Source organism: Drosophila sechellia, chromosome 3L (assembly GCF_004382195.2).
Source record: "Drosophila sechellia strain sech25 chromosome 3L, ASM438219v1, whole genome shotgun sequence".
NCBI classification, from domain to species: domain Eukaryota; kingdom Metazoa; phylum Arthropoda; class Insecta; order Diptera; family Drosophilidae; genus Drosophila; species Drosophila sechellia.
Window position 1 is genome coordinate 26,953,068 of NC_045951.1, and position 25,781 is coordinate 26,978,848.

Here is a 25,781-nt window from a genome sequence, read left to right on the forward strand (position 1 = left end):
TTTTTTTTTTTTTCATCATATTGTTACGAAATTAGCCGAAACTCCAAATATGTAAATTCGTTTCATGGATCAGAATTGATTTCTGCCCAAAAATCGTCTTCTAGCTTAACTACGCACCCATATATACGTTCTCGTTTATTGTTTTTACTCACACAAGCAAGCAAACTCAATTTTTAGATTTCGTACGCCCTCAGCGGGCGTCACCAAAAAAGTGGCTGATGCATAGTGCAAAGCCAGTGTATGGCCTTTACGCATCTTGTTATACTAATGTCTTTGGTCAAACTATTTATTTAATTGAAGCGCTGGTTCAGGGATACACAAGGCACCACTACAGTAATTTATTCCCAATACGAGAATTTTAACTTTTGACAGAATAGAAACTGCCTAATCCCAGCAGTACATTATACACACAATAATTATATAGGTATATATAGGATAGATATATAGGATAGATATATAGGATAGGTTTTTCTTTTGTGTTTATACCCGCAACTCATAGAGTAAAAGCAAAGACACTAGAATAACGAGATGCGTAACGGCCATACATTCGTTTGGCACTATGCAGCCACTTTTTTGGTGAAGGCCAAATTTGCTCTCTTTCCGCTCGCTGACGCTGAGAGCGTAAGAAATCTAAAAATAGATTGTGTGAGTAAAAACAAGAGACGAGAACGCGTATATGTGTGCGTGTTGTGCTAGAAGACTATTTTCGGGCCGAAATCAATTCTGATCGAAGAAACGAATTTACATATTTGAAGTTTTGGCCAATTTCGTAGCAATAAGATGAAATAAAATAAAAATTCACGCCCTGACTATTATAATTTAAAAAATTTTTAAATTCGTTTGTTAAGATCGCCGCTCGAATTAGCTACCTTTAACATATTTATATTTATGTTGATAATTAATTATGTGTAATATATATACACTACTTATATTTGTGCACTAATGCTCAACAACAAATTTTTTTATACACATTTGTTTTTTATTATTTTTAACAATATTTCAAAAACTTTAATGTGTATTTTACAATTATTAAGAAAAAGATCAGATGGTGCCCTTAGTTTTCCGAAGTATTAAAAATTTAAGTAATAAAAGTTAATAAAATAAATAAAAATATGAAAACTATTTATTGCAAAAGTCATATCTGGAGGCACGAAGTGCGGACACAAACACTCAACAATCACTGCCTTATTAATTTTTCTCACGTCGCAAGCTGAATACCCTAATGACAAGTATTCTAATATCAAGTCATTTTCGAAATTTATTTTGTGATGTACATAGATTCGGCTATTACTATTTCTAAGCTTTATTTAAATAAAAATAACGTTAAGGCAATGCAAAATATGAATTTTTCGCATGGTGCCAATTGATAAAAAATAATATAGATTTAAAGTCAACGAACTTCTAAGGTGAAGGGCATATTTTGTCAAATTTACAATGCATGAGCATACGTGTACACACATACAGTTGTCTGCTATCACTGTATGCGTAGAAAAGAGCTGTTTGCTCTAGAGCCACGGCCAAAAAATCGCGTGCCAAAAATTTGTATGGCGTTAGGCATCTTGTTATTCTAGTGCCTTTGGTAAAAGGGTATAAATTATTAGTGCACTGGAGTAACTATAATGATTAGGTAATTATGTTTGACGATTAACGTCGCAGTAAAAAGACGGAGTGATTGTTTTTGTCATTATTTATTTGCAGCAAATGCAAAATTAAGACAGAAGCTAAAAGTGAAACCGCAACAAATATCGTTGCGGGTTCATGTTCAAGCGGCCACGCAAGTATGCTGCATGCCACAACATAATGCTTACTTAGCAGAATTCCGTTACTGTCGCTTATTTTATTTGGCCGTCCGTGGACGTTAACTTTAGTTATCTTAAACTAGATTAGTTGAAAGTTTGTAACAGGTTAAGAAAACGTTTCCGAGTATATATTTATATAGTATATATAGGAATATATATTCTTGATCAGGATCAATAGCCGAGACGATCTGGCCCTGTTCGTAGTATCGAGCATCGAGATCTCAGGACCTGTACGAGCTAGAAGGTTAAAGAATTGTAGAGACATGGACGCAGAGCCAGTGTATTGACCCATGTTAATACTCCTACTCTAACTCCCACAAACCGCCCAAAACTACCGCTCCCAGACTTTTTCTAAAGTTGTTGATATTTTTCATATTTTTATTGGTCTTAAAAATTTCTATCGATTTGCCAAAAACTTTTTGGCACACGCACTCCCGCAAACCGCACAAACCCGCCACTCCCACACTTTTTTTTCATATTTTTAATAGTCTTGTAAATTTTTATGATTTGCCAAAAATAATGTTTGCCACGCCCACTCATACGCCTACAAACCGCACAAAACTGCCACGCCTACCCTTTTGCAACATGTTTTTATATTTGATATTTTTCTATAGATTTTTTCATATTTTTATTAGCCTTGTACATTTCTATCGATTTGCCACAAAACTTTGCAACTCCCATAAGCCGCCTAAAACTGTCACGCCCACACTTTTGAAAAATGTTTCGATTTCGATTTATCATTTGTCTAGTTTTTAGTTTGTAGATTCATACCCCATATTAGATTTAGATCATGGATTTCTTTTAAATGATAATAATAGTGTGTCGAGAAAAGATTTAGTGTACGGACATATCAAAGAACATAATTTAATTGTTCGGAAACTAAACCATTAAGCCATTTGAAATTATTGATTGGGTTGTATTGGCTTAACATATTTATTTAGGCTTATATCGATAATGATGTAGGGGAATCTTCGGTGTTTGATAACTGTTTTCATTAGTTTAAGTGATGAATAACCAACCAACTCCGCCAATTCAGACAATGAAGAAAAACTCTGGGACTTCAGAATTCGTAAATCTAAGGAAAAAAACAACGTTGACGTCATTTCCGTGGTAATAAACTACAGCGCTAAGAGACTTCTTCCTTCTTAATTTAGCTGACCATAAAATGATACGTACCTCTCACAATCAGCAAGAGTTTTTGTGTTGATGCTGGTTAATTGCTCATAGATTCCATCACTCTTTTTTAATTCTTCATCAACGCGCTTCATTTCTTTTAATGCTGCTGCTACCTAAAACGTTAAGACAAATCATTTATTAAAATATGCTAAAGGAGCTAGATGGTTGAGATTAAGCATACAGATTCTAGAGACATATACACAGCGCCAGTTTCTTGACCCATGTCAACACGCCCTCTAACCTCTACAAACCCCAAAAATACCGCCCCCACAATTTTTAATAATGTATGTATAAAGTTTATATAAAAGAGTCGATCACGCCCTGTCCGTCCGGGTTAACGTCGAGATATCAGGAACTATAAATGGTAGTAGATTGAACGGCCACACTTTTGAAAAATGTTTTGATGTTATGATATTTTTCTTAGCCTTCTAAATTTCTATCGAATTGCAAAAAATTTTATGCCACAAAACGAGCAATACCTTAATTTTTTTATTCTATTTCAATTTTTATCGGTATATCTATCTCCCTTGTTATTTTGTTTGTTCTGATATAAGTTATCATGGCAACATTATTTTAGATTTAGCTATATAAGTATATGAGAAGTTAGACAGGAGAGTTTAGTACCTCTATCGCAATGCTTGACATTTTAAGGGTTTGACATCATGTTTCATGTTACTTACCATCTCACCCAAAAACGGAAATAAAGCGTAAACATTTTCGTGCGATTATTTTTTACAACTTTCAACGTGGATTAACTCGACCAACAGAGCATGCACTGAATTCAATTTTTTCTGATTAAGCTCCATCAAAGACCAGTGCTAATGGATGGAATTCGGAATTAGTGGGACCAGCATACAGTATTGCATTAACATTTGACCGTCAAAAGAATTTCATCCCGTTGGAGAAAAAAAAATTTAAATGTATAATAAGTAATGACTCTCTAGCGAAAAGAGAGACTTGAAGATCTCTGCAGCTACGGTGGTACACCTGTACACGCATGACTAGGCGCTGGCTATACTTACTTTTGTATACTTAATTAACACTATTCAAAACCTTTTTTTTTTTTTTTTTTTAAAAAGAAAAATTATACATTTATAAAGTTAAGAACTAAAATACAATATATAAACAAGGAACGTCTATTTCGTGTTTTTTGCAAGAATGCAAAAATATGAGGCTATTTTTAGACATAATCTATTTCGTTTTTCAGTAAATAGCAGTTAACAGCTCTGGAAAACATTCTCTCAGCTGCAGCGCTACTGGCTAAGGGTAACACTTTTCATTATTTTTCCATAGAGACACTCCAGGGTCTACGAAACACACAAGTGTTTACGGGACACCCATGATTGTTTTTGTCACTCATTCCTTTTTGGGCACTTGCCTTTCTCTGACTGTTTGCCTTCTCTTTCCTCCGTTATGAGTGGTGAGTGTGGTCGTCACCCGCGACGCAGAGTGCCGTATTGATTCGGGTGCGCGAGTTACCACATCAGCAGTACCTACATCTACACCCCCGCCCCCAAAACCTCCACGCCAAAACTGTTAGTTCGTTGTCCTCTCTTCTTACCACATCAGCAGTCTACGTCTTCTCCGCCGTCTTCTTAAAACCCTCACACCAGAGCTGCTAGTTCGTCGCACTCTCATGTTGCAACATTGTCGGCGGAAACAGCTCAGAAAATCGGAGACATTCCCCAAATCTGATGGGTCAGCAGATTCGCGATCACCAAGCATAGTATACATATTCATATATTAGAGTCAGCCTTAAGCTAACTTCTGGACAGAAAGCATTCTAGATATTGACATGTACAATAAAATTACTTAAATAATTAAACTACCCAGCGAAGTATTCTTGGGAGACCTGGAAAATATCTTACCAGCAGCTAACTGGAATCGCTACTATAATATTGTAACTGGCGCAGTCGGAAACTGGACTAATGCAACTCCCTTTCATCATAGTTGTATTCAAGTGAGTAGAGTGAGAGAAAAAAATGCCAATACACATACAGACTACAAAATGCCAATACACATACAAGTTACACAAAATAAATAAAATTATCATATAAAATTGTTCAAAAAGAATACACAGCAAGAATTGTTATGATGCAATACAGTGAAATTACATGAGAATTTTTATTTTTTTCTCAAATAAAACAAAGAGTGTCTGACCATGTAGGAGTTCAAATAGAAGAAATACATTGGTCAGAATCAGAATACACAAGTGTCTGGCTACATAAAAGTTCAAATAGAACAATTATAGTGACCAGAATAAATCTTTAAGTGTAAAATCTTTATGAAATGATTTAAATCAAAAAGAAAACAAAAATGAACATTTATGTTGTATTCAAAATGTGTTACAAGTGTGTGGTTGAGGCTCGTTGGTTGGAGCATAATAAGTGGACCGCGTCAAACCTGTGTGAAGTTGGCCTCGACCTGTTGGCTGCATGTAAATTGAGTTCGATATAACCAAATTACGGATTGCCGACGGTTGAGTGTGGGTTCGAGAGCAGCTCAACGGCTACGACACACTGGCGTCGAGCGGTTGTGTTGATGTTCGAACAAATTGTGCTAGTTTTTTTTTTTTTTAACAAAAATCGACACTCGTGACGTGGTTGACTCCCAATCATTACAAACTGATTTAACCGACATTGCTTGTTCAGGGCGAATAACCAATGCGGCAAAGTTATCTGTCAAACTTAAATAATTAAACAAAAGAAAATTTTTGCTCCCTCTCTCTAATACATATTGATATACATAAATATACAAATTATAGACATATATTAATGCATCTTCAATTACAGTTCTACACGAGGACTATTAATCCATCACCACGACGAATACAGTCAACAATCAACAATTAACTAAATACACATATACACATACAATTAATTAAGTATACATATGCACACACACATATATTACATATATATTAATATATTTAATACATATATTTAAGACTTAAACACTCATAAACATAAACATACAAACAACACTATGTTAAAAATTAAGATTTCTCTAAAGGAAGTAAATGTTTAAGATTGGAAAAGTTAAAAAGCTCATTCCTGCAACTAGAAGTAGGACTCGTTTGAGTGCAAGTTTATCAGACGTTAGGGAAGATCAGGTTGCCTTACAATCAATTGATAGACCCCCCTCTAGTGACCCACCAAGCACAATGAGTACTTCACCGGGGACAAGCCAGTTTTCTCCACCACTACCTCTGATTTCCCCTCAAGACATTTGCCAATCCCTAAAGATTCCGGATGGTATTCGTTACCTTATCCCTTATGAAGGGAATCCAGCTACCCTAAATGATTTTATAAATAAGGTCGAAGAAATCCTCCTTCTCATAAGAGGCACGGACAAAACTCCATATGGTCAGTTTTTGTTGAGGGCAATAAGAAACAAAATAGAGGGAAAAGCGAATGAATTATTAATATCATCAGGCATAGGATTAAACTGGGATGACATCAGAGAAACCTTAATAGGGAAATTCGCTGACAAAAGATGTGAGGAAACTTTAAATTTCGAATTACACGGTCTGGTTCACAAGAGGTTACCACTACAGGTATTCTATGAACGAATTCTAGATATCAGAGCAACATACAATAGAATCATTGAAAACACAGAAATAGAAAGGGCAGCCCTAAAATTTAAAAAGGAATTGTTTGAGAAGACTTGCTTATATACATTATATACATTATATACACGGCATTTAAGGACCAATTGGGGCTACTGTCAGAACTTTTAAGCCTAGAAGTCTACAGGAAGCCTTCGATGTGGCTATTAAGGAAAGGGATATCTTTATGATAGAAAATTGGTCTAAACAAACACCGAGTTCAAGACCAAGTTGTTCCAATTATAATGGGAAAGAATTTCGTAGATACGACAGACCTCGAGACGAGAGATTTAATAAAAGACCAGACTTTGATAGAAACTTTAGATCTAGGGATCAAACATTAAATCACTCAAGATTCAGAGACAACGACAGAAGTTATACCAAAATGAAGGCTATAATGCCAAAAGAAGATGAAAGGAAACACTATGACAAAAGCAATCAATACCCACGAAATTGTGGAAGCTAGGGACCACAAAGACAGACCCCCTTAACCACATAGAAACCGCAAATTGAAAAGAACTTCACAATATTGACGACGTAAATTTTTAATAAAAGCCTCGTCGGACAGACGGGATATTTAGAAAAATTTAAAGTTGGAGGTTTCTTACTATATATATTGATTAACTTCGGTCAAAATAGACCACTACAATTTCTTGTGGACACGGGTGCCACTTCTTCATTCATTTATCCAGAACTTATTGAGGAACATAACCAACAAAGGCTAGAAACACCTATTTTAATTACCACAGCCCTAGGCTCTCAGGACGTAAACAAAATGGCTACAATCAAACTATTCGTTAAATGCAAATACAACTGTAACAATACCTTTCCATTATTACTCTTCAAATTCCACTACTATTTTGACGGTCTTATAGGGATGAACATATTAAATAAAATTTCAGGAGTGATAAACATACCAAGAAAAACGTTAACTACACCCAATTTTACTATGACATTATTTCAAAAAGTAAAACAAAAAGCAGAATTATTCAATATAGAAGAAGCATCCAAGAAATTGGTAATACCCGTTACAATTCAAGAAGGTACATTTTTATGCGAAGACCAAAAGATTTCAGAAAACATGTTTATTACCGGTGGTCTATACACGGCCCTCAACTAATATAGTTGCATGGAAGTGACAAACTACTCGGAGAAGCAAGAAAAATTATATCTAGAGTCACCAATAGAAGTAAATCATTTTAACACGGACGAATTTTTAATAATAAACGACATTAAAGATCATGGCACGGTATGCTCGGACAAAGAAAAAGAAGGAAACAGTAAGCTAAGACTAGAACACTTAAACACAGAAGAAAGAAATGTATTCAAGAGGTTATGCAAACAATTCCCAAATATCTTTTACAAGGAAGGAGACAAATTAACCTTCACCAATGTAGTTAAGCATAATATTACTACCACTGACGAAGTCCCGGTACACAAGAGACCCTTCAGATACAGTCCTTCAGAAAAGACAGAAATAACCGACCAAATTAACAAACTCCTAGAGCAGGACATAATTAAGCACAGTCATTCACCTTGGAGTGCTCCGGTTTTTTTGGTCCCCAAGAAATTGGACGCTTTAAATAAGAGAAAGTTGTAGATTTCAGACAACTAAATGAAAAGACAATCAAAGACAGATACCCAATGCCACACATCAACGAAATCTTAGACAGACTAGGCAGAGCTCAGTATTTTTCAGCCCTAGATCTAGCTAGTGGTTACCACCAAATTGAGTAGACCCTAAAGATAGATCTAAGACAGCGTTCTCCGCAGTATTCGGACACTTCGAATTTGTCCGAATGCCTTTTGGCTTATCTAACGCACCTGCAACTTTTCAAAGGGTGATGGATAATGTCTTGGCTGATTTCAACGGCAAATTTTGCTTAATTTATCTAGACGATATAATAGTATTCTCAACTTCCTTAGGGGAACACATCGACCACCTAAAGGCTATTTTCAAGAAGCTTACTCAGACAAATCTAAAACTTCAACCCGATAAGTGGGAATTTCTAAAAACACCGAGAAGGGCGTCAAGCCAAACACAAAGAAAATTGAAACTATAAAAGCCTTCCCTATACCCAAGACTAGAAAAGAAATTAAATCATTCTTGGGATTGTTAGGCTATTATAGAAGATTTATCAGAGATTTCGCTAGGGTCACTAAACCTTTAACCCAGCAATTAAAAGGGAAGGCAGATGTAATGACCCCATACTGCGGTACCCCGACTTCACTAAGCCGTTCATCTTAACTACCGATGCTAGTAACGTAGCAATAGGGGCTGTACTATCTCAAGGAGCTATAGGAAGCGACAGACCAATAGCTTACGCAAGTAGAACATTATCAGAGTCCGAAACGCACTATGTCACTATCAAAAAAGAACTACTGGCAATAGTGTGGTCAAAAATCGACACTCGTGACGTGGTTGACTCCCAATCATTACAAACTGATTTAACCGACATTGCTTGTTCAGGGCGAATAACCAATGCGGCAAAGTTATCTGTCAAACTTAAATAATTAAACAAAAGAAAATTTTTGCTCCCTCTCTCTAATACATATTGATATACATAAATATACAAATTATAGACATATATTAATGCATCTTCAATTACAGTTCTACACGAGGACTATTAATCCATCACCACGACGAATACAGTCAACAATCAACAATTAACTAAATACACATATACACATACAATTAATTAAGTATACATATGCACACACACATATATTACATATATATTAATATATTTAATACATATATTTAAGACTTAAACACTCATAAACATAAACATACAAACAACACTATGTTAAAAATTAAGATTTCTCTAAAGGAAGTAAATGTTTAAGATTGGAAAAGTTAAAAAGCTCATTCCTGCAACTAGAAGTAGGACTCGTTTGAGTGCAAGTTTATCAGACGTTAGGGAAGATCAGGTTGCCTTACAATCAATTGATAGACCCCCCTCTAGTGACCCACCAAGCACAATGAGTACTTCACCGGGGACAAGCCAGTTTTCTCCACCACTACCTCTGATTTCCCCTCAAGACATTTGCCAATCCCTAAAGATTCCGGATGGTATTCGTTACCTTATCCCTTATGAAGGGAATCCAGCTACCCTAAATGATTTTATAAATAAGGTCGAAGAAATCCTCCTTCTCATAAGAGGCACGGACAAAACTCCATATGGTCAGTTTTTGTTGAGGGCAATAAGAAACAAAATAGAGGGAAAAGCGAATGAATTATTAATATCATCAGGCATAGGATTAAACTGGGATGACATCAGAGAAACCTTAATAGGGAAATTCGCTGACAAAAGATGTGAGGAAACTTTAAATTTCGAATTACACGGTCTGGTTCACAAGAGGTTACCACTACAGGTATTCTATGAACGAATTCTAGATATCAGAGCAACATACAATAGAATCATTGAAAACACAGAAATAGAAAGGGCAGCCCTAAAATTTAAAAAGGAATTGTTTGAGAAGACTTGCTTATATACATTATATACATTATATACACGGCATTTAAGGACCAATTGGGGCTACTGTCAGAACTTTTAAGCCTAGAAGTCTACAGGAAGCCTTCGATGTGGCTATTAAGGAAAGGGATATCTTTATGATAGAAAATTGGTCTAAACAAACACCGAGTTCAAGACCAAGTTGTTCCAATTATAATGGGAAAGAATTTCGTAGATACGACAGACCTCGAGACGAGAGATTTAATAAAAGACCAGACTTTGATAGAAACTTTAGATCTAGGGATCAAACATTAAATCACTCAAGATTCAGAGACAACGACAGAAGTTATACCAAAATGAAGGCTATAATGCCAAAAGAAGATGAAAGGAAACACTATGACAAAAGCAATCAATACCCACGAAATTGTGGAAGCTAGGGACCACAAAGACAGACCCCCTTAACCACATAGAAACCGCAAATTGAAAAGAACTTCACAATATTGACGACGTAAATTTTTAATAAAAGCCTCGTCGGACAGACGGGATATTTAGAAAAATTTAAAGTTGGAGGTTTCTTACTATATATATTGATTAACTTCGGTCAAAATAGACCACTACAATTTCTTGTGGACACGGGTGCCACTTCTTCATTCATTTATCCAGAACTTATTGAGGAACATAACCAACAAAGGCTAGAAACACCTATTTTAATTACCACAGCCCTAGGCTCTCAGGACGTAAACAAAATGGCTACAATCAAACTATTCGTTAAATGCAAATACAACTGTAACAATACCTTTCCATTATTACTCTTCAAATTCCACTACTATTTTGACGGTCTTATAGGGATGAACATATTAAATAAAATTTCAGGAGTGATAAACATACCAAGAAAAACGTTAACTACACCCAATTTTACTATGACATTATTTCAAAAAGTAAAACAAAAAGCAGAATTATTCAATATAGAAGAAGCATCCAAGAAATTGGTAATACCCGTTACAATTCAAGAAGGTACATTTTTATGCGAAGACCAAAAGATTTCAGAAAACATGTTTATTACCGGTGGTCTATACACGGCCCTCAACTAATATAGTTGCATGGAAGTGACAAACTACTCGGAGAAGCAAGAAAAATTATATCTAGAGTCACCAATAGAAGTAAATCATTTTAACACGGACGAATTTTTAATAATAAACGACATTAAAGATCATGGCACGGTATGCTCGGACAAAGAAAAAGAAGGAAACAGTAAGCTAAGACTAGAACACTTAAACACAGAAGAAAGAAATGTATTCAAGAGGTTATGCAAACAATTCCCAAATATCTTTTACAAGGAAGGAGACAAATTAACCTTCACCAATGTAGTTAAGCATAATATTACTACCACTGACGAAGTCCCGGTACACAAGAGACCCTTCAGATACAGTCCTTCAGAAAAGACAGAAATAACCGACCAAATTAACAAACTCCTAGAGCAGGACATAATTAAGCACAGTCATTCACCTTGGAGTGCTCCGGTTTTTTTGGTCCCCAAGAAATTGGACGCTTTAAATAAGAGAAAGTTGTAGATTTCAGACAACTAAATGAAAAGACAATCAAAGACAGATACCCAATGCCACACATCAACGAAATCTTAGACAGACTAGGCAGAGCTCAGTATTTTTCAGCCCTAGATCTAGCTAGTGGTTACCACCAAATTGAGTAGACCCTAAAGATAGATCTAAGACAGCGTTCTCCGCAGTATTCGGACACTTCGAATTTGTCCGAATGCCTTTTGGCTTATCTAACGCACCTGCAACTTTTCAAAGGGTGATGGATAATGTCTTGGCTGATTTCAACGGCAAATTTTGCTTAATTTATCTAGACGATATAATAGTATTCTCAACTTCCTTAGGGGAACACATCGACCACCTAAAGGCTATTTTCAAGAAGCTTACTCAGACAAATCTAAAACTTCAACCCGATAAGTGGGAATTTCTAAAAACACCGAGAAGGGCGTCAAGCCAAACACAAAGAAAATTGAAACTATAAAAGCCTTCCCTATACCCAAGACTAGAAAAGAAATTAAATCATTCTTGGGATTGTTAGGCTATTATAGAAGATTTATCAGAGATTTCGCTAGGGTCACTAAACCTTTAACCCAGCAATTAAAAGGGAAGGCAGATGTAATGACCCCATACTGCGGTACCCCGACTTCACTAAGCCGTTCATCTTAACTACCGATGCTAGTAACGTAGCAATAGGGGCTGTACTATCTCAAGGAGCTATAGGAAGCGACAGACCAATAGCTTACGCAAGTAGAACATTATCAGAGTCCGAAACGCACTATGTCACTATCAAAAAAGAACTACTGGCAATAGTGTGGTCAGTAAAATATTTTAGACCATACTTATTCGGAAATAACAAGCCTCTAGTTTGGTTAAAAAACCTTAAATAACCTAATTCTATGCTAGTGGGATGGAAGCTCCAACTCCTAGAATATGACTGTGAAGTTATATATAAGAAAGGTTCTCAAAATGTGGTGGCAGATGCATTAAGTAGAATTGTCATGGAGCTCAACACTAACGAAACTAGACAAATCACTGCCAATACAAAAATTTTAATTTCTAACAGACCTATAAATGAATTTGCAATCCAAATTATATTAAAGAATGCAGAGTGCGCAAACGACTCGGTGGAAGCACCTTTTAAAAATAAAATCAAAAGAATTATTTCTAGGCCCTTGTTTGATGACAAAACAATGATAGACATATTAAAGGCAGTGTTAAGATCAAACAAGACAAGATAATCTACACCACTGATACAATTTTCGAATCAGTGCAAAAAATGTATGCAACATTTTTCGCTTCAAATAAATCCTACAAAATTATAAGATACACAACCTTTCTAAAAGAACTCAGAACTCCGGAAGAACAGATAGAGTACATATCGGACTATCATATCAAGAACAATCATAGGGGTATAGACGAAACTTTTAGTCACATTAAGCGACAGATTTTTGGCCCTGTTTAAAAGAGAAGATATCTCAGCTTTTAAACAAATGTGACATTTGTCAAACCCTCAAGTATGATAGACAGCCCCAAAAACAAATATTTCAGTTAACAGAAACTCCCAATAAACCTCTATACATTGTGCATTGAGTATAGATCTAACTCGATTAACAAAAAAATCATCTTAACCATAATAGACAAATTTTCAAAATTCGCGGAGGGTTACACTATTCCATCTCGGGATTCCATTAACATCACTAAACATATGATGTTTTTCTTCAAAACCCATGGAATCCCTAAGACAATAGTATGCGACCAAGGTCCCGAATTTGCAGGAATTCTTTTTAAAGAACTCTGCAATCAATACAGGATAAATTTACATATAACATCTTTCCAACAATCAAGTAGCAACGCCCCAGTAGAGAGATTACACTCATCTCTAACTGAAATTTATAGGATCATTTTCGAAAAGAAAAAGACATTAAGACTCAACTTAGACCATGACCTAATGTTAGCAGAAACATTTGTGACATACAACAACGCAATACACTCGACCACCAAGTTTACCCCATACGAAGTCTTTACAGGACGAACACACATATTCGAACAATCTTACAAGGCAGTTAGCCAACAAGATTACCTGAGGGAACTGGACAGTTTTAGGAACCAGTTATAAACTTAAATAAAGGAAGACCTTGAAACGCGAAAACGTACAGGAGGGAGATACTATTTTCAGAAAGGAAAATAGAAGAAATAAGTTAACTCCCAGATTCACTAAGCACAAAATAACTAATGACAACGGTGTAACACAACAAACAAAAGGCAGAAAATACATAAATCAAAAATTAAAAAGACAACTAGACGAAATAGTAATTAAAATATAAAAATATCATTACAGATTACACATGATAGCAGCTCAACTGCTTCATGTTCAGCATGTTAAAGACAATACCCCCTAGCAGAGATCATCCTGGGAGAAGCAAGGATCATTAAAACATTTAATTCTGTGGCACACATAATAGAGCTAAACGATTTGACAAACAACCTCAACAAATTAGAATCAAGCCTACAAAACTTACGAGACGCAGATTCAAACGATTCAATAACCCCGTTACAAAGAAAAATAAATCAAGCTAAGCTACCTAAATTTATATTATATGATGATAAATTTAATTATATGATAAGTTTTCAAGAAAAATGCCCTAAGAGCTGCGGAGAACAACATGGACAACAAAGAATGTATAAAACAAGTAATACAAGGAATGAACCCTATTTGCGAGGCAAAAATTATTAACACAGACGAGACAGTAGTGGAACCGGAGCAACAATGGATCGTTTTTATCAGCAAAAATCAAACAAGTGCTGAGCCAAGTTGTGCTGAACCATTCCTCATTGAAGGAACGACAATAATAAACCATATAAACTGTTCCATATTTATAGAAGGAACCAAATACGATGACAGCGAGTTGTTCTACGAAGCCAAGTGGTAAAAAATGACACTCTTTGTAGAGGCGACTGAAGCAGTGGGTGAGAAAAATCTCGATGAATAATCGATAGGGCGGTCAGCTGGGAGACACTAAAGTAAGGTCTTACTAGATGTAGCAAGAAGTAGCTAGAATATACCAGACTGGATGCAACCCTTATTAGCTGCACCCGATAAGTTTGGTATAATTCGGTTATCGGAGAAATAGTGTTGTTCAGCTGATCGTGGTTTCCGCCGATGGCCTACGCCTCGACTAATGTTTCCGGTTGGCCTTCTTTTCGATCTGAAGAGTCAACGCGTCAAGTTGCGAAAGTGCGTCGGAAAAAATTTTAACTTGCGTTTATACGGAATCTTTTGTCGCGCGAAATATTAAAAATACGGCGTTCCTTCGCCTATAGTGGTGCGCGAAATAATTCCGGCGTGTGTTTCCCGGCGATATTCAGCCGAAGAGATCGGCGTTCGTCACGGCCATCCCACGGCCGCCTTGCCGCCAAATCCTAGCTTCGACTGGGACAAATTGCAGGTTAGTGAACTTCGGAATATTGGTGGACGGTAGTTTGATACAGGAATATAATCGCAGCCGAAATTGAAGCCCGGAGGGTTTTCGCTGGGCATCCAATACGTTCGCTTCACTGACCGGGTCCCACGATTTTACGAAGCCGCCACCGGCGTGCAGAAGGAGAGACGGCATCTGCGCCAGGCCGAGGAGTGGATCGCCTTTCCAGCAAGCCGGAGCGAAGGACCAGCCGCAGCAGCAGGACAGCGACCGCCCTAAGCCGGGGCCAACAGGAGGGATATTTAAACTAATAAAAATGCAGCCTAAGTAGACATTAAAGTGAGGTTAGAGTGAATGGAAAATTTTCTTTTTGCTTGATTGGCAGTCCAGAATGCCCGAAATTACATTAATTCAAAGTTAAATCGAGCAAAATTTCTAAATTTACAAAAAATGCTGAAAGCCAGACCTAACCTTACTAGAGAGTATTAATCCAACCTGATCGCCATCTTGGACATAAAGTGGCAGAAATTAAGATTTTTTCTATGTTGTTTAAGTTTAACGTTAAGCTATAAGAATATGTACTCGAGTAGGAAACTCGGCCATGCGGTTTAATGATTTTTCTTGGATTTAAATTGAATTCTTATTAGTGATTAAAATTTTTATATAGTAAGTGATCTAACCTAAGCTAATTAAATTTTTTTTTAGAAGAGTTCCTTTTCGGAAAGTGCTCATTTAAATTTTCAAGTAGGGATTTATAAAAGTTTGATTGCAGTCGTGTAATCCAAAATTATGCCTCCTTATAGTGTTTGTGGAAAAAGCCACCTTTTCGTTTCAGCTCATCTGCGCCGGGAGATCGATCTTTCGCCGAGGAGTGAAAAGTTGAGTGAGTCTCATTGATAAAACTTTATTCTTATTGGAAATATTCGGTAGTAAACCGAATAAATTTTGCTAGAGGTCATCTTATATTGTATACACACTGCAAATAAAAAACGTAATAACAATGGAGTGGCGAGAGCAGCCATTTGAAATATAAAGAGAAAAAGAAAGAGAAGAATCTAACCGAATTTATTTGTGGCTCTCTCTCAAACAGAATTAAATTTTTTTTTTGTTAAGGATTCGTTATAAAGAAAACTCAAAAAAATAAATAAAATTAATAATTCCCAGAATAAGATTAAAGAGAGAACAAAAATTATTGAAAATTTAAATGAAATCTTTGTTCCTTTCTGAAAATATATTTAGCCACTAGTATTGTTAACTTTTAATTGTAATGATCTCGAACATCGAATTGAACTAACTTTTCTGATCTCGCAACTGAGAGAAAAACCTTGCTTTAGATTCCTATGAGTTACACTAGTCTGTGTTTTTTTATTTACTTGGTTCCTTTAGTATGTACTCATTTTTAGATATAAATATTGTTATTAATTATTAAGCATTGATTGATTTTGAAAATATGAATTGCTAAAAAAAAAAACCTAAATACTGACTCGGCTGATGTCTCTCCTGACGTAGGGCACTAAAGGGGCCACTAGAGCCATGCTCTTAAGGAAAGTGGTCTAAGGTAGGGTAGGGCAATGCGCGAACACGATTCCACCAGTGCTTCGCAGGCGAAAAATTCTCAAACTTTCCTCCCTTTCTAGAACTGTCCGCTTCCGAAGGTATTAATTTGCTTCCTCCGATTATGTATTCTAGCTCCTTCATTTAGTTGTTGTTGCAAGCACGCTCAATTTCTTAATCTTATTAATTGTTGTCTGTAACGAAAGAGCTCTGTACAAGCAAGACCACCACACCCATTGCCATGAGCTAGAGCCGGCCTTTAAAGCGTGCGCCCGCAAGTACAGGTTCTCCAGTCTTTCACCATTTTTATTCGTTACACGTTACAGTTTAGTTAATATAATAATAAATAAGATAAAGTGGCGCCCAACGTGTGGGGCCTTAGTGAGTTTTTTTTAAATTCATTAAGACTCGCGAATTAATATCTTCAATCCTTTCATTACATTTTCCGTCTCACTTCCAAAAATTTTTGTGTTTAGAATTGGTTGTGGAGTACACGTCAAGCCAATACTAATATTGCTGACTGGCCATAACTAAGACTGATCCCAAAGATTTTCCTAAGTGTAGCAACAGGATATGTGGATTTTTCTGAGGAAAAGAGAGTAACAGTAACTTCGGGTAGGTTTCTGTCCCGGTTTTATCTACTTCCTTGAGCTAACTAAACGCTATTCTAAAAAAAAAAAAAAAAAAGATCATTAACGTAACATGACGGAAAATCTTTGCGTTACTCAAGAGAAATGCAAGATCCTTATATAGTTGACGATTTTCCTTTTTTTTTTTTACTATTCGTCTTAAATAAGATAGAGTTCCCTCTAGGCTGGAATATTCGTGCCAAGGAAGAGGCACGATCCAAGACTTCACTGATACACCTACTGGTGGTGTTGAAATTTAGTCTAACAAATGGGATATCTTATTTTAACGAAACTCTTTCTACGCCTTCGTGAGAATTTTGAGCCAAAATAATAGACAGCCCTACGAAAGGAGGACATCAAGCCAAGAGTTCAGTTTTATTATCTTTTCGCACCTTATCGCTGATATTTTTACGTATAAGTTTTTTTCTATTTTTGCTCGCTATTTTTGAACCTTTAATTTTTTTTTGCAAGTATGATGGGGTTAGACCGATCACCAACTAGGAAATCTCCTAGTGTCTCAAGCCCGGTTTTTAAATTATGTGCAGCCGAGATCAGCACACAAGATTTGTATGTGACAACCTGTCACCATGAATTTCACAGGGAGTGCATTGGCAATCATTTTAAAAAAAGTGAGATCTGTCCGAGGTGCAAACTAACCTGTAGGCCTCCAGCCGAAGCGTCCGAAAGGGTAGGGAGAGAAACTCGCAGTAAGACTAAAAATCTTCCAGCCGCACCAGTAGACGGGGGTCCTTCGACATCAGCCAGCGGTGCTAACGCAAATGAAGCTAGTTCAAGCGCTGTAAGTGCTAATGCAGCTTTGTTAGCCATGGAGCGTAGGCTTCTAGCAACGCTGTCCGAGAAGATGGCTGATTTAGTACAAAACGCTATCACCTCAAGCATGCAGCGAATAATGCCCACTCCGAGTCCGGCTGTAGTCGTTACAGCTAGTGAAATGTCCGCTGATCACCCAAATGCCTATGAGAGGCAGTATTTAGCATCGCCAAATCCAGTTCCTTCGCCACGAAGCGCTTCTTCCGATTTGTTTGATCGGCCAGATAAAGTCGTCCACATATTAAATGGTTGGAAAATAAAATATTCTGGTGTAGGAGTGTCAGTGGACAACTTTATATACAGAGTCGAAGCGCTTACAAGGCAGACGTTGAATGGAAATTTCAACTTGTTATGTAGGAACATAAGTGCATTGTTTGAAGGCAAGGCTAACGACTTCTTTTGGCGCTATCATAAAGCCAACGGCGAAATTCTGTGGGAGAGGTTTTGCACAGCCCTACGACTGCAATTTCGACAGAGTCGCGACGATGGGGACTTAGAAGAACTGATCAGGAATACGAAACAAAAACCAAATGAAACTTTTGATAGTTTCTACGACACGGTATCCGAGTTAGTCGACCAGCTAGAACAGCCTTGGACAGCCAACAAACTTGTCCGCGTGCTAAGAAATAACCTTCGTCCTGAGATCCGCCACGAAATTCTAAACTTAGAGGTCCGAACGGTGTCAGAGTTGAGAGAGATTTGTAAGCGAAGGGAGGCATTCCTGGCTGACGTCAGAAGAGGCAGTAGCTACGCGAAAGATACTCCGTTTAAACGCGAGATCTCCGAGGTCTGTCACGAGAGTGAAGATGAGGTGAGGTCAACATACGAAGCTGAGAACGACATCGAAGCTTTTTCCCTAGTGTGTTGGAATTGCCGAGTCGAAGGACACCGATACCAAGATTGTATAGCCGAAAGACGAGTGTTTTGTTACGGGTGTGGTGCAGCAAACACCTACAAACCAAATTGTAGAAAATGTTCAAAAAACTTCAAGGTCGGCATGTCGAAGTTGCCAGTCAAACCGAAGACTTCGAATGCCGCAAGGAATCAGTCGACAATGACCGATCAGTAGAGAACACCGATAAAAGTGTGTCTCTACCCATCCCTGACGTACCAATTAAACCGGCTATTAGACTGCTTCACAGCAAAATTTCGGAATTACGAAACGTCTGCATTTCGGATTCCAGAAAAACTCCTGCAATTCTTAAACGGAAATCTCGTAGTGCTCGACGCTTGAAATTGTTCTGGAAGAACGTAAAAAAATGTAAAGCCAATTTGGATTACATCAGTTATATTCCAACAGGAGCTCGAGACCCTCGACCGTTCTTACCGATTCGCTTATTGAATCGCCTGGTCTACGGATTGTTGGATTCAGGCGCATCGATTAGTTGTATTGGAGGAGGGTTAGTGCAAGCTGCGATGGAAAACGAAAAGTTTAAGTCGTTAATAGGAGAAGCTGCGACAGCAGACGGGAATTCTCAACGTATAGTAGGACTGCTAAAAATAGAAGTGGAATACGGTGACATCATAAAGCTTTTGAAGTTGTATGTCGTGCCATCTTTAAAACAGGATCTCTATTTGGGAATTGACTTTTGGAAACTATATGACCTCCTTCCTGCTAATTTGAAAATAGCTGAGATATTGTCGCCTGAGCCCAACCAGCAAACGGTGGTGGATCAGCACGAGTTATGTGCAGGTGATCAAGCCAAGTTGGTCAATGTAATCAACTGTTTTCCTTCCTTTAGCCAGGAAGGGTTAGGTAAGACGAATTTGGTCTCTCATTCGATCGATGTGGGCACCGCTAGGCCTGTGAAGCAACGGCATTTCCCTGTCTCCCCCGCCGTCGAAAAAGCAATGTATTCGGAAATCGACCGGATGTTACGCTTAGGGGTGATAGAGGAATCTGAGAGTGCGTGGTCTTCGCTGATCGTGATGGTGACTAAACCAGGCAAAGTCAGAATTTGTCTTGACTGTCGCAAGGTTAATAGTTTTACGGAGAAGGATGCATATCCGTTACCCCAAATAAACGGGATACTGAGTCGTCTGCCGAGAGCCGAGTACATATCGAGCCTAGATCTGAAGGATGCATATTGGCAGGTCCCTTTGGATCCTAAGTCTCGGGACAAAACAGCTTTTACCGTCCCGGGTAGACCGTTATATCAGTTTAAAGTCATGCCGTTCGGGTTGTGTAACGCCACGAGCACCATGTCACGGTTGATGGACAAAGTAGTGCCGGCTCATTTGAGAAACGAGGTTTTTATCTATTTAGACGACCTACTGGTAGTATCTTCTTGCTTTGAGAGCCATTTGAATGTACTGAGGGAGTTAGCCCTGCAAATAAAGCGCGCGGGCTTAACGCTAAACGTTGCCAAAAGTCACTTTTGTATGCGACGAGTACGCTATTTGGGCCACATTATCGGAGACGGTGGAATTCGCACAGACCCTGAAAAGGTGGCCGCGATTACCGATTTTCCATTGCCTAAAAGTTTGAAAGGCTTGCGCAGTTTCATGGGATTGTGCGGATGGTACAGGAAATTCGTCGCAAACTTCGCGACACTTTCTGCACCATTGACTGACTTGATGACCACGAAGCGGAAGTTTGCACTAACGAAGGAGGCAATTGAAGCATTCAGCAAGCTCAAGGAGTGTCTTAGCAAAGCTCCAGTCCTGTGTAGTCCGGATTTTGCAAAGCCGTTTGCCATACATTGCGACGCTAGCAAGTCTGGCGTGGGCGCCGTGCTGGTACAAGTGTCTGAAGAAGGTGACGAGCGTCCTATCGCTTTCGTTTCGAAGAAGCTGAACAAAGCACAACGAAATTATACCGTCACAGAGCAGGAGTGTTTGGCCGCAATAGTAGCTCTCAAAAACTTCAGAGCATATGTGGAAGGACTCCCTTTTAAAATAATAACCGACCATGCTTCGCTCAAGTGGCTAATGTCCAATCACGATTTAAATTCACGACTGGCGCGATGGGCATTAGCTTTGCAGAGATTCAAGTTCGAGATTGAACACCGTAAGGGTTCTTTAAATGTCGTCCCGGATACATTGTCTCGTGTAAACGAAGAGATTGTAGCCGCGGTGGACTTGCAAGAGGACTTAATTGTTGATTTCGATTCTGAATTTTTCCAGTCCGGTGACTACGTAAAGTTGGTAGAGACCGTAAAGGAAAATACCTCGAATTTTCCGGATCTCAAGGTGGAGAGCAGGTTTTTATATAGAAAAGCCGAGCACCTGACTGGAGAACGAATGCATGACGAATACGCCTGGAAACTTTGGGTCCCCAAAGAGTTAGTATCGAAGATTCTGGCTCGCGCGCACGATAGTCCGTTAGCTGCGCATGGTGGCATACACAAAACCTTGGAAAGAATACGGCGATATTACTTCTGGCCCGGTCTCGTTTCGGACGTGAGGGCTTATATTAGTGCGTGTGAGGTTTGTAAGAGTACAAAATCTCCAAATTTCACTCTCAGACCACCATTGGGAAAAGCGCCTGAGTCTCAGCGGTTCTTCATTGATTTTCTCGGACCGTATCCTAGGTCAAGGAGCGGCAACATAGGAATCTTTATTGTCCTGGATCATTTTTCGAAATACGTGTTCTTGAAACCCGTAAAGAAGATTGATTCCAGCGTCGTCATAAAGTACCTGGAAGACGAGTTGTTCATGACGTTTGGAGTGCCCGAAGTGATACTGTCTGACAATGGTTCCCAATTTCGAGCTAGGACGTTCCAGAAACTTATGGAGCAGTACGGCGTTAAGCACACGCTGACCGCTGTTCACTTGCCTCAGGCAAACGCTTCGGAGCGCGTGAACAGATCAGTAATTGCTGCAATCAGGGCCTATCTGCGTCTCGACCAGAAGGACTGGGACGAGTTTCTCAGCCGAATATGTTGTGAGTTGAGGTCGGCGCTGCATTCTAGCATTGGTACCAGTCCCTATTATATGGTATTTGGGCAGCACATGATTACGTCAGGGTCGACGTATTCGTTGATCAGACGCCTAAATCTTCTGGACGATCGTTCTCTAAAGTTCGACCGGCACGAGTCTTTCGAGATAATGCGGAAGCAAGCTGTTGATCAGATGAGAAACAAGCATAACGAGAACGAGAAGCGGTGTAATATCCGTTCTCGTGTGGTATCGTTTGTCGAAGGGCAAGAAGTTTATCGGCGGAATTTCAAGCCAAGCTGCTTCCAAACCGGTTACAACGCCAAGTTTGGACCGACGTTCGTGAAGTCTCGAGTTCGGAAGAAGATCGGCAACGCGTATTACGAGCTGGAGGATCTCCAAGGACGAGCTGTGGGTACCTATCATGCCAAGGACATTCGGCAGTAAGGTGCTTCCAGTCGGTCTCAGCCTAGTGTGCCTATGCGTACCCTAGTCTGAGTGTAGCGGGGGGGTTTTGTAGAGGCGACTGAAGCAGTGGGTGAGAAAAATCTCGATGAATAATCGATAGGGCGGTCAGCTGGGACACACTAAAGTAAGGTCTTACTAGATGTAGCAAGAAGTAGCTAGAATATACCAGACTGGATGCAACCCTTATTAGCTGCACCCGATAAGTTTGGTATAATTCGGTTATCGGAGAAATAGTGTTGATCAGCTGATCGTGGTTTCCGCCGATGGCCTACGCCTCGACTAATGTTTCCGGTTGGCCTTCTTTTCGATCAACAGTCAACGCGTCAAGTTGCGAAAGTGCGTCGGAAAAAATTTTAACTTGCGTTTATACGGAAACTTTTGTCGCGCGAAATATTGAAAATACGGCGTTCCTTCGCCTATAGTGGTGCGCGAAATAATCCCGGCGTGTGTTTCCCGGCGATATTCAGCCGAAGAGATCGGCGTTCGTCACGGCCATCCCACGGCCGCCTTGCCGCCAAATCCTAGCTTCGACTGGGACAAATTGCAGGTTAGTGAACTTCGGAATATTGGTGGACGGTAGTTTGATACAGGAATATAATCGCAGCCGAAATTGAAGCCCGGAGGGTTTTCGCTGGGCATCCAATACGTTCGCTTCACTGACCGGGTCCCACGATTTTACGAAGCCGCCACCGGCGTGCAGAAGGAGAGACGGCATCTGCGCCAGGCCGAGGAGTGGATCGCCTTTCCAGCAAGCCGGAGCGAAGGACCAGCCGCAGCAGCAGGACAGCGACCGCCCTAAGCCGGGGCCACCAGGAGGGATATTTAAACTAATAAAAATGCAGCCTAAGTAGACATTAAAGTGAGGTTAGAGTGAATGGAAAATTTTCTTTTTGCTTGATTGGCAGTCCAGAATGCCCGAAATTACATTAATTCAAAGTTAAATCGAGCAAAATTTCTAAATTTACAAAAAATGCTGAAAGCCAGACCTAACCTTACTAGAGAGTATTAATCCAACCTGATCGCCATCTTGGACATAAAGTGGCACAAATTAAGATTTTTTCTATGTTGTTTAAGTTTAACGTTAAGCTATAAGAATATGTACTCGAGTAGGAAACTCGGCCATGCGGTTTAATGATTTTTCTTGGATTTAAATTGAATTCTTATTAGTGATTAAAATTTTTATATAGTAAGTGATCTAACCTAAGCTAATTAAATTTTTTTTTAGAAGAGTTCCTTTTCGGAAAGTGCTCATTTAAATTTTCAAGTAGGGATTTATAAAAGTTTGATTGCAGTCGTGTAATCCAAAATTATGCCTCCTTATAGTGTTTGTGGAAAAAGCCACCTTTTCGTTTCAGCTCATCTGCGCCGGGAGATCGATCTTTCGCCGAGGAGTGAAAAGTTGAGTGAGTCTCATTGATAAAACTTTATTCTTATTGGAAATATTCGGTAGTAAACCGAATAAATTTTGCTAGAGGTCATCTTATATTGTATACACACTGCAAATAAAAAACGTAATAACAATGGAGTGGCGAGAGCAGCCATTTGAAATATAAAGAGAAAAAGAAAGAGAAGAATCTAACCGAATTTATTTGTGGCTCTCTCTCAAACAGAATTAAATTTTTTTTTTGTTAAGGATTCGTTATAAAGAAAACTCAAAAAAATAAATAAAATTAATAATTCCCAGAATAAGATTAAAGAGAGAACAAAAATTATTGAAAATTTAAATGAAATCTTTGTTCCTTTCTGAAAATATATTTAGCCACTAGTATTGTTAACTTTCAATTGTAATGATCTCGAACATCGAATTGAACTAACTTTTCTGATCTCGCAACTGAGAGAAAAACCTTGCTTTAGATTCCTATGAGTTACACTAGTCTGTGTTTTTTTATTTACTTGGTTCCTTTAGTATGTACTTATTTTTAGATATAAATATTGTTATTAATTATTAAGCATTGATTGATTTTGAAAATATGAATTGCTAAAAAAAAAAACCTAAATACTGACTCGGCTGATGTCTCTCCTGACGTAGGGCACTAAAGGGGCCACTAGAGCCATGCTCTTAAGGAAAGAGGTCTAAGGTAGGGTAGGGCAATGCGCGAACACGATTCCACCAGTGCTTCGCAGGCGAAAAATTCTCAAACTTTCCTCCCTTTCTAGAACTGTCCGCTTCCGAAGGTATTAATTTGCTTCCTCCGATTATGTATTCTAGCTCCTTCATTTAGTTGTTGTTGCAAGCACGCTCAATTTCTTAATCTTATTAATTGTTGTCTGTAACGAAAGAGCTCTGTACAAGCAAGACCACCACACCCATTGCCATGAGCTAGAGCCGGCCTCTAAAGCGTGCGCCCGCAAGTACAGGTTCTCCAGTCTTTCACCATTTTTATTCGTTACACGTTACATCTTACAGATCTCTGCAATAGCTACTCTGGTGGAGCGGTACCCGCCTGGTATGACTTCCTAGATCCGTCCAAGCTGCCACGTCAACGGCGGAATGTTGTTCTCCATCAGCAAAACTATGTTTCCAACCTTGATGTTCGACGTATCGACGCGCCACTAGCTCCTTTCTTGCAGTAGGGACAAATGCTTGCAGCGCAACCTTCTCCAGAAGTGTTATTGCATTTGGGTCACCCGTTTCCAATTGCTGTGACTGTGGCCTATGTGAAGCTGAGTAGCTGAAACCAGTTAGGAAATGCGCCGGCGCTAGCACCTCAAGACTTTCAGCATTTTCTGAAAGTGGACAGAGTGGCCGGGAGATTTGGATGGCTCAAAAGTTCAAAAGTTAAAATACGCTTCTAATAACCGCCGAAATAAGTACACAGAAGTTCGGAAAAATTAAATAGAAGCTTATCTCAAGCCGGATTCCAGGCTAATCCCAATGCTTCGATATCCGATCCATCATGGAATTTAATTAACTGTTCCTTGTCGCAGTCAGACTTTCCTTCCAGGGCTGTTTACTCATTCGAACACCATTTACGGATTGGAAAGTGGCCACGCGACAGTAGTTTCTTCACCTGACGACGAATTTCTATCATCTCCTCAACTGAGTCCCCTCCAGAGATTAAAACATCAACATAGAAATCTCTACGAATAATTTGTAGTAAACATCCTAACTAATATAACAAACAGTCACACTAAGTTATACGTTCGCACATTTATTGTACATACATAAAGCGGAATTGCGCAATTGGGTAGAAAAACTAAGTAAGCATAACCATAATAGGCATAAATAAAAACGGGATGCCCCCTGAACCTCGAAGAGCTTGTACGGCGATTGGTGAATTGGAAGCTGGAGGTGCTAACAACAATTTGGAACACAGCAACGTCGGAGAGTCAACTCCAGACGACGACATGGTAAGATCGAACACGCCGCCGGAGGTGCGCCGACAAATAGCGAAAACAATACCAACGCTG

The 25,781-nt window shown here is 38.7% G+C and overlaps 1 protein-coding gene across 2 annotated transcripts in view; it reads right to left on the minus strand.

Moving 5' to 3' along the window:
• Positions 1-25,781, minus strand: part of LOC116800951 (myosin-I heavy chain) — a 661,712-nt gene that overhangs the window by 61,936 nt on the left and 573,995 nt on the right. The window contains exon 11 of one of the 2 annotated variants that reach the window (XM_032717811.1): positions 2,976-3,088. In XM_032717811.1, the coding sequence (XP_032573702.1) occupies positions 2,976-3,088 (113 nt within the window). Of the gene's footprint in view, positions 1-2,975; positions 3,089-25,781 lie in introns of those variants that run through there. The other variant, XM_032717812.1, reaches the window with a different exon arrangement.